We start from the raw sequence: 9,595 nt of genomic DNA on the forward strand, positions 1-9,595 counted from the left end.
GTGTGGAATTGCAAGTGTGCAACCCCAAGTGAAAACTGGTCTCTTTCTTGCTTGAAAGCAAATTCTCAATCGGCATCCCGGGATCAATTGTCCCCCTGGCTGCCACACACTGGGATCTGCACAAGGCATTGACATTGAGAAATTCCTCTTTAGAAAGGATGAGCGGACGGGATCCCAAACTTTGCAGCGGCCACGCTACGAGACCGTGCTCATACTTTTTTTTCCTTTTTTTTTTTTTCTTTTTTTCTTTTTTTTTTCTTTTTCTTTTTTTTTCTTTTTTTTTTTTTCTTTTTTTTTCTCCCCAGCTATTGTTGCTTTCCAGCTCATCCGAGACAAAACTGGGAGATTGCGTTTACTTCTCAGTGCATTTTAAAAGATGCTGTATTGAAAATAAAAAAGGAAGCGGAAAGGAAAAAAACCCTCCCCTCCCACCAAGCTACCCGCAACAATCAAACGGCAAGATGTTTTTATATATATTAAAAGAAAAAAAAGGGGGAAAACAAAGAAACACAAAAGCACAAAGAAAAAGCAAGTGGGGGAGCCCCGGGAAGAGACGCGCGCCCGCTCCCGCCCGCTGCTCACCGTTGTTGGTACGAGGTGATGCCCTGCACGTTCTGCGGGTTCCCGTTGGCCGCCGCTCCGGCTCGCCCCATGCCCGGCGCCGCCGGCACCCCCCCGGCCGCCCCGCCGGCCGCCGCCGTCACCTGCACGCTGAAATCCGGGAAGATCCTGATCATCCCCGCGGCTCAGCACCCGGCGGCTCTCGGCGAAGAGGCGCAGCGGCAGCGGCTCTCCCTCCGGCGGCTGCAGCGGCGGAGCCGGGCACGCTGCAATCCCATTAGTGAGTGGCGGCCGCTGGGAGTGAGGCAGGGCGCTTTGATGTGAGCTGCCGGGCGAGGTGGAGAGGGGCTGGGGGGGGGGGGCGCGGGGTAAGGGGGGACGATGCCGGGCTGCGAGGGACTGGGGGGAGGGGAGCAGAGCTAAAAAATTTTTTTTCCTAAATTGAAAAAAAGAAAGAAAAAGGTACGGCTAACAGCACGGCGGCTGTGGATACAGAGAAAATCCAGACTGAGGGACGGGAGGAGAGGGGGGCGCAGTTACTTTGGCGGTGCGGTGGAAATGATGAGCAGCGAATGTTGCCTTTTTCCCTCCTCCTCGTCCCTCCACCTCCCCCTTCCCCCAATCCCCCCCCACCCCACCCCCCCTCCCCAAAACGCGACTCTTGGAGGATCGCTCAGGCTCAATGAAGTAATAAGAAAGGCGGCGGAGCGCGGTTGGGCCCTCGCCAGGGGGGAGGGGGAGAGCCCCGCTCCGGTCCCGAGGAGAGGAGGAAGAGCGGCGGATGGTTGCTGCGCGAGTTCTCGCTCTTGGTAACTTGCTTTTGCTTTTGCTTCCCTCTCCTCCCCCCCCTCCCCCTTTCCCCCAGCCCCCCTTTCTCTCTGAAGGGACGGTTTTCTCGAGCGAGGAAACGCGCCGCTTTTGTGCAGCGGCGGAGTTTTTTCCTATTATAGGGAGCTGACTCTCCTCCCCTCCTAGTGTGCAGCAATGTTATTGCCGCTCAAACTTGTAAGGTGTGCGTTGTGCGTGAGCGCACCGATCACACCGTGCTAAGCCCTCCGCACGCGGCACTCACCGCGCCGAGCCCCGGCGCCTCCTTCCCGGCCGCCCCGCGGGACGAGCGGTCTCGGAGCCTTTGTGCCACTGCCGCTCCCCCAGCCCGCGCTCTCTTCTCGGATCCGGGTCGGGGGGGACCCCGGCCGTGGACTGCGAGCCCACAGCGCGCTCGGGAGCGAAGGAAGGGAGACATGAGAGTCCCTTCAGCAGGGGAGTCCCAGCGGATCTCCCGGCGCATCGGGGCGCTCCCGAACCACGGACCTGTAGCTCCGTGCTGCTGCGTGCCAGAGCGAAAAGTGCGTTGCAGTGCACTTTGCAGAGCAGCAAGGGGACATTGCGATCCAGGCGCACGGCAGTGCACCTTGCACCGCAGCAGCCCGCTGCCGGCTGCAGGCCGGGGAAGAGCGGCTCACAGAGCTCCGGGACGGGACAGGAAGCCGGGAGTGCCTCGGTGTGTGCAGTGCTGGAAAAGCCCCGCCGCCCCGAGGGCACCGCATCCTCTGCTTCCATAAATTAGAGCTGTCACCTTGCCCCATCTCTCCCTTTCCCATGTGTTCCTCCTGGAATCTCAGCTGGGCTCCTAATCTAACGGTATCCTCTCATCTTGACTTTTCTTTCCATTTCTACTCCAAACCAAATTAAGACGCACCAACTTGATGTTAAAACAGAGACTGCATTCAAATCCTTTGTATTAAATAGCATCTGTGTTTGCATTCTGTTTTAATACAAAATGCTTTGGATTGTAGCTAATACCAGGAGATATGAAACTGGTTAGTCCCCACATGTTGCACATAAAAAGAATCCATAATGAGCATCTGTGGGATGTGGAATGGATCCCATGAGTTAGCTGAAGACCTCATAACGTAAGAGCTGAGAAGCCTAAGTGAATTATGACTCTCTTTCCTCGCAAGTAGGATTAATTTTCTATCCCACTTATATTCATTATCTATCCTGTTTATACTATAGGGACATCAATTGTTTGAGTGTTAAATATGAAGACTTTACAGAAACGTGTGAGTTAGCTTGCTCACAGAGAAGAGGGGGAATGTTGCTCGCTAGGAAAAAACCTTATTCAAATTCCAAGTTTAAAGAGCTATATTAGATAAAGCTGTTCACTTCTTTTCAAGAACTGCTAGTCCTTCGCCTTTCTCTTACAATATCTTTAAAATGTGAGGTTTACAAAGTACCTTCCATCTGCCTGTGGCCCTCCCAGTGATGTCAATAGGAATTTTGCATGCAGATGAAGGCCCCTATATGGCCTTTAGAGAGCAGGTCAATAAATGGCTGGAGGAATAATTAAAGACTTCTGAGCTGCTCCTTTCCTTTTTCTTACAATATAGTACAAGACTGGCATGAATATAGGCTGGGCTACCACTCTAATTGGCTATGGAACAACGCTGAAAGGAATGTAAATGTGGGCAGTAGCCATTTTCCAAATGATCATTCCATCAGTGTATGGCCAGGCAGTAGAGTGGATGTAATCATGTCCAGGTCCCCATCCATTGACTGTCACTCTCTGCTCTGCAGTGGCAGTTCCATGCAGGTTTTCATGTTTCAAAGGGACAGCCTGGACAGAGAGCCTTTAGTCAAACCTGCTTCAGCTTAGTCCTGGAAGTCACCAGTTTTCATCCATGGTGTAGAACCAGACTCTCTCTCTCTTTCTATTTGAGATCTTTTGTAACTATTGATTAGTATCTGAATTTAAGTGTTAACACAACTGAAAAGGCAGCCTCAGTAACTTTGCTCACACAAGTAGACCCATTGAGCCAGTGGAACTACCAACAAATAGTTTTGTATGCTGTGAGACCAGCAGGATTCCAAGGTAGGTTCGCAAATGTCTGCAGAATACATAAGCACCTTCTTTCTCATCACCCTGGAAAGATACTAAATGAAACACATTATCTCATATTGCAGAAAAGTCCATTTTGATTGTTAGCATCTTTTGTGCCCAAATTAATCACAACAGTAAAACACAGAATTTCTGAGATGTCTTATTTTATACACCAATGAAAATATCCATCATCAAGCCTCTTCTCTGCACCTTATTAAATTGCGTGGGCCCAATTCACCACGCATTTCACCAATGCTACAAGACCGTGTGATGGATTAAAATGAATTCGGTGCGGCATGCTCGTGTGAAAGAGCTGAGAATCCAGCCTCATATTTTTAATTGAATTTATTTCTCATTTTGCTCTGGTTATTGACAGGTTCTGGTGTCTGAGTGACATACTTTTTGTCTAAATACCTTATACCATTGTAAGATATTCTGCAAGTTGCTTTAGTATTGATTGATCTAACAAATGTTCTTATATAGTACTGCTGTTTCATACAACACACTCTAGATCTTCCTCTCTTAGGCAAAAACATAGTAAAGATAAAAATTAAAAACACATGACAGTGTGTAATGTAATAATGTTTAATATTTATGCCTTACATATACCTATCTATCACAATTATATATTACATCTTGATTCGCATTGTCAGTGTACTGCTGTTCCTTTTTTTCACAGGTGAAAAAATCTCTCTTCTCTGGAAATTCATTTCCATTTACTTAAAGTTAAATGGTTTGACTTTGAATTTTCATTATCTGCTGTTGGAAGGAGCCTGTGACAGGTATGAGAGAGAATGCTACAAAGCTTCATTGTATCATCTAATTTTTGCTTCACTTTAGTCAGATATCATTTGGGTAGAGAGTAAAATACTATACGTAGAACAGGATAAGATAGAACAAAACAGAACAGAAATAAAATAAAATGAAAATAGGATATATAATGAATTACAGTAGAAAAATGCCTTTATCTTGAAGTGACTTTTTTTCCTCAGCTATACTGATTCTTCAGTAGTGAGAAAATTGAACTAATTTTATACAAAAGGAATATGTCATAACAGGATATGGCATTTATCTTCCTGAGATAGGGGTGACCTCATCATTCACAAGTGGCGTAGCTATGAATGAGTAATCAGCCTCCCCACCCATTAAGTGTAGATAAAGTCCACATCTTTGGAGCATTAAATATTCGATATATTATTTTACAACACACCACCTCTACAAGTGCCCACTGACTGTTGCTTCAGTTGCTGCTACCAATATGTATAGTTACTGTGAAGGAAAGGAAGCTCCTCAAAAGGACCTTGCATAATAGCGAATGGGAGATGAGAAATGAGAATTACAGAGATGAGGAAAACAAAGGAAGATGGACCTGTGGGAAAAAAAACAGCAGGGATAAAGCATCTCTAACTGACCAACACCTTTGTTGCTGGCAGTATTCCAAGAGTTTATAACATATATACAGTGAAAATATTTTTCATATTCAATACTTCATGTACATCAGCTACCACATATCTCAGGTTATATTGCTCAAGTTATTCCCAAAGGAATTTATCTATGTATAATATGAGAGAAATATATAGTTAGAAAAGAATTTCTTTTTAGTGCTTATCAGCAGTGCATATTAGGGAAGAGCTGCAGTTAAAAAAATTTCTAGAAAGAAACTCCATAAGGTAACATGATTTTCTCCTTCAAATGTTGTTGAATGCTGCATTTTGTTTTCATTCCTTTGTAGAGGCAGTGAGAACAGTTTGAAGAAAATATTTAGAGTTTAATTCTAAATTGAAAAGAACTGGCTGTTCATCAGTATAGAAGAAAAACCTCTAAATAGAGTGTGTAGTCAGGAAAAAGATCACCAAAACTTAAATAGGAAGAGCTCAAATATTTTCCATCTTTAGAATTCCTTGATGTGTACTCAGGGTTGGAAGAGCAGATGAAGGAAATGACTTTTCTGAAAGGTTGCACTGCAATGAAGGGCAAGATTAAGGTAGTTCCCTCCCCCTATATTCAAAAGAAAAGCAAGCAGAGAGTAAGATAGAAGGAAAGTGCCTGGGGAAAGTAGCATCACTATCGAAATCATAAAAGATGTATAAGGACATCAGTGGAAGAACTAGAAAAACTATTAGAAGAATGCCCTACAGGGCTATCCCAATGGCTCAGCGATTAGCACACTGCACTGCCACTGGGAAAATACAGCCAAGGTTTGAGGCAAATCTTAGCGTCTCACTCATTGGTACTGGCAGCTGAGAGCCTTATGAGGATGGTGAATCCACAGTGGAGAAATACTGATACACTGCTCACTTGCCCAGAGGTACGTACCTAGGCTCCATTTTGACCACCAAACACGTTTCAGGAAGGAGGATCATTTTTTTTTTAGTCATCAACTATCCTAATTCTCTCTCTGTGTGAAAGCAAAAGAGCACTTCTGACTCACTGTCATTATGACAAAGGACTGCACATTTTCCAAGGCTGGAACACTAGTAGTAGAGCCAATTGAGCCAATTGCATCCTTTGCTTTGTCTTAGAGTTTGGTTAATGAATCCTCTCTTAGCACCAGAAGTTTCCTACAGCACTGATCTTTCCCAGGTTTTCTGGCAGCACCAGCAGAAGACCGAGAGATGGATGCACAGTGAATTTTTCCAGACTCTGCTTCTGCAGAGTGAAGAATCTGTGTATTTTGCAGTCTGTGGTGCTCCTCCAGGCAGTTTTAGTGCCTGTGTCTCGTAGCTTTCTCTCAGGGCACTTTCAGACAAGCCTACTATTAGTTTCTTCTCCTTGGTACCAACAGTGCACTGGTGAATCCTACAGCAGTGGACACAATACATGAAAATTCATGAGACTGAGCATATCTGTTTCCTTCCTGCTGTCCAGGTTGGAAGTTCCAACCAGCACCAATATCAACAGCACAATAAAAGTTCTGTCAGTGCAGTTTAAAACTGTGCTAAGTCCTCACAGCCATGGTTCTCCACATTTGCTTTTTGTTTGTTTGCTTGTTTTGTTTATAGTAACAGCATTATTTCTTTCAATTCATTGAAGACAACAGTGCATTGTGTTCCTACATAGCACAGCACAGTCCCAGGTGGGCAGCCATGTATGTCTGGGACTCCAAACTTCTGAAACTTCAAGCATATATGAGTCAGAAATAAATACTTTGATCATTGATCTTAGTGTTTTTCCAACAAGAATTAAAACTTCTAAGGAAATACATGTGTCAAAGACTTGAATGCTAGTTAGCCTCTGAAAGTGTATCTTCATCTAGGAACAGAAATCTCTAAGAGGGTATCCATTCTTATTTACTATTTATAGATAGCTGTATTTATAGCTATTTGCTGTTATGTGGTTTCAGGTCTTACTGTTAAGCTGATTGTCCAAAATCTTCCCTGCCTTTTTTCCACAGTCAAGAAATTCAAGTGTTGAGCATACTCACAGGATACTTTCAAAGTTTAAACATCTCAAATCTTTTCAATTTCAGGCTTCTCTTGGGTTAAAAACAAACTTTTATGCAGTTTTCATGCATGGTCTATCGGAAACCTTAAAAAGAGAGCTTTATTCACTTCAAAGTTACACATTTGAACACAAAGTTACCATTCATATTATCTGTGCTTCAGTCATTGCTTTCCATATCACAGTAACCACTGAGAAGAACTGAACAAACATGACAGGCAGCACTTTACCGAGTATCCTTACTTGTATTTTTCATTTGGACAAGAACAAACAAACATACAAACAAACAAGATCTGAAATAATTCCAGCCTATTCTCACGGGTAAGGTAGCTCATTGTCTTGCCACAATTTGCTCCAATTCCAAAACACACTGAACCTTAGATGTTAGCTGCTTTTGCATGTGTATCATTCTTTTTATTTCCATTAATTATTTTTATACTTGGTCATAAGTCTTGTTAAAGTTTCAAAGAGTATTTTACTATGTACTTCATCAGAAGTAGACTGGATGGTAGTTTTTGCCTAAATAAAGTCATTAACTTTGCTGTATTCACTGGAATTACTCCCCAGAAAGCTACTTATTTTTCTCTCTTTCCTGTTGCTGCTGGATCACATTATCTTATTTTTATACACTCTTAGGTATTAGCAACATAGTGAATGAAGACCTTCTGGACACTGAAGGAAATAAGTCATGTCTCTGCCTGTTCATCAGTATATTCTGTCTTAAATGTTATGGAATTTAGCCATTATTCTCTGGCTACAGATTTAAAGCCACATAGATTTAATTACAGCGTGTATAATATGGGTGGATATTGATGTACATAAGAAGATTATAACTTCTTTGTTCAACATTAATTGAATAGATTTTATTCTATTTTTTTTTTCTTTTGACATTCAGTAAAGTCTACTTTTGCTTTATTTGTACACTTTACATGGTAGTCTCTTGATGAGATTGGTAAATGAAAGTTGCTACTTGCTAAGGTTATTATCCTTTTTTTCTGTGTACTAGTGTACCTTATAGAGAAGAAAAAGCAAGAGAACTCCTTTGGATTATCTTTTCTCTTGATATGCATCTTCCATTGTGGGATAAACCTCTTGCAGGTTTTCCAGGTGTTATTTATTTAATATAAATGTTGCCTTTTCAGTTTGAAATAAGAGTTTATACAAAAAGATGTTGTAATAATGGCAACAGTATACATACAATGTAATTGTTATTTTAAATTGAAACTTGTAATAATGTTTTTCTCCTTAACTTTTCAATTTCTGCAACAATGTTTTTGAAATAATAATTTTGTTTCAAAGCCTGTAGTATCATGGGATGTTTCATCATTAATAATATAAAAGTAAAATCAACTTCATTTAACTTGAATAAACTGTCATACAGGTACAACTAACCTTGAATCTTTTGGTGGATAGACAGACAGGATAGTAGTAGTTCATCCAATATTCAGATGTAACTACTGAATTAATTAAAAAGTTAGTAATCTGTTTTGAATAATGTTTCACAGTCCATAGTATTTTCTATGCTTTCATATCATTACCTTATTTTCTGTGCATCTGGTCTTTCACTATATGCCAACAAAATATACCAGCTAGATTTCTCTAGGATATACTATAATCTATTACTCCTTCTAAAGCTGGAATTTTGATTCTAATGAATTTTACTAAACTGTTTTGAGCTTATAGAGAAGTACAAGGGGTGAAGAACAGCATAATAAAGAAGACACATTATGCAAAAAGAAGTTTTGAATTAATAAAATGACTAACGCTGGTGTATCCAGACACCTGAAGTAGAAAGATTAACATTTTCTTGAGCTATGGTATAGACTAGCAACATGTACTTCAGTGTTTTCATATTTGAAGATAGGAATAAGAATTATATCACTTAAACAGAAGTAACTTTCTTAGCTTTCAGAGTATATTTATTATGGGTCTTTATTATTTCTACTAACATCAATTTTATTTGCATTTGATTTTTGGGTGTGGGGGAGGCCACAATTGGGAATAATCTAAAATAATTTGACTTTTAAGAGATTAAGGTCTTCAAAACTATTTTAACAATTGATGTTTGATATTGCAAATCATTCTTTTCCTTTTAAGTCCTGGTATCTAAATTATGATATTAATCATTTTATTACACACATATAATTCCATATGTTTTGTTATGATGCTGCAGGAGGATAAAATTACTGCTAGCTTTTCAAAATGGGCCCAGAGCTGAACTCACACCATCAAAACTCGAGAAATGAGAATCTGACTTGCATCTCATGGTAATTTCTTACAAAATCATCCGAGGTTCAGTATCTTTATGATTCAAACCACCTGTGTTCATACATGAACAGTTAGAAATGTAGTCAACCTGACGCCACTGAGATGTAGTCCTTCCCCACCTCCCCAGAAAGCCAGACTGGAGGTTTCCTGAGGTTTTATGCATGGAGAAAAGTAGCTAAGGAGCAGAAAATGAATCAATGCCTTTTTCCTCCATGAAGCACAAAGTTAATGTGAGAGTGAATCTATATTTCTTTGTTCAGAATTACTGTAAATGTTCTCTTGTGGAGAAATTGCTCGGTCTAAGGATAATTACAGTTACACAGCCATTGAGGTGAATTAGTGTAGGGAAATGAAAGAGGCTCACCTCATCACTGAGGCAAGGAGTGGCAGTGACTATTCCAAACACTAGCTGTTCCAAAGCATCCTACCCTGGATACCCGC

The 9,595-nt window shown here is 41.4% G+C and overlaps 1 protein-coding gene and 1 long non-coding RNA gene across 5 annotated transcripts in view; one reads left to right on the forward strand and one right to left on the reverse strand.

Annotated features, from left to right (window-relative positions):
- NPAS3 (neuronal PAS domain protein 3) overlaps positions 1–737 on the reverse strand; it is a 583,321-nt gene extending 582,584 nt beyond the window's left edge. For all 4 annotated transcript variants that reach the window (XM_072338280.1, XM_072338278.1, XM_072338279.1 and 1 more), the window contains exon 1: positions 583–737. In XM_072338280.1, the coding sequence (XP_072194381.1) occupies positions 583–737 (155 nt within the window). The remainder of the gene's footprint in view (positions 1–582) is intronic.
- A 427-nt stretch (positions 738–1,164) lies between these two features.
- LOC140252984 (uncharacterized) lies at positions 1,165–8,375 on the forward strand. The gene is made up of 3 exons (XR_011903755.1): positions 1,165–1,370; positions 4,125–4,227; positions 7,523–8,375. It is a non-coding gene; the product is annotated as an uncharacterized lncRNA (long non-coding RNA).
- Positions 8,376–9,595: the final 1,220 nt, after the last annotated feature.

Source organism: Excalfactoria chinensis, chromosome 5 (assembly GCF_039878825.1).
Source record: "Excalfactoria chinensis isolate bCotChi1 chromosome 5, bCotChi1.hap2, whole genome shotgun sequence".
Taxonomy (NCBI): domain Eukaryota; kingdom Metazoa; phylum Chordata; class Aves; order Galliformes; family Phasianidae; genus Excalfactoria; species Excalfactoria chinensis.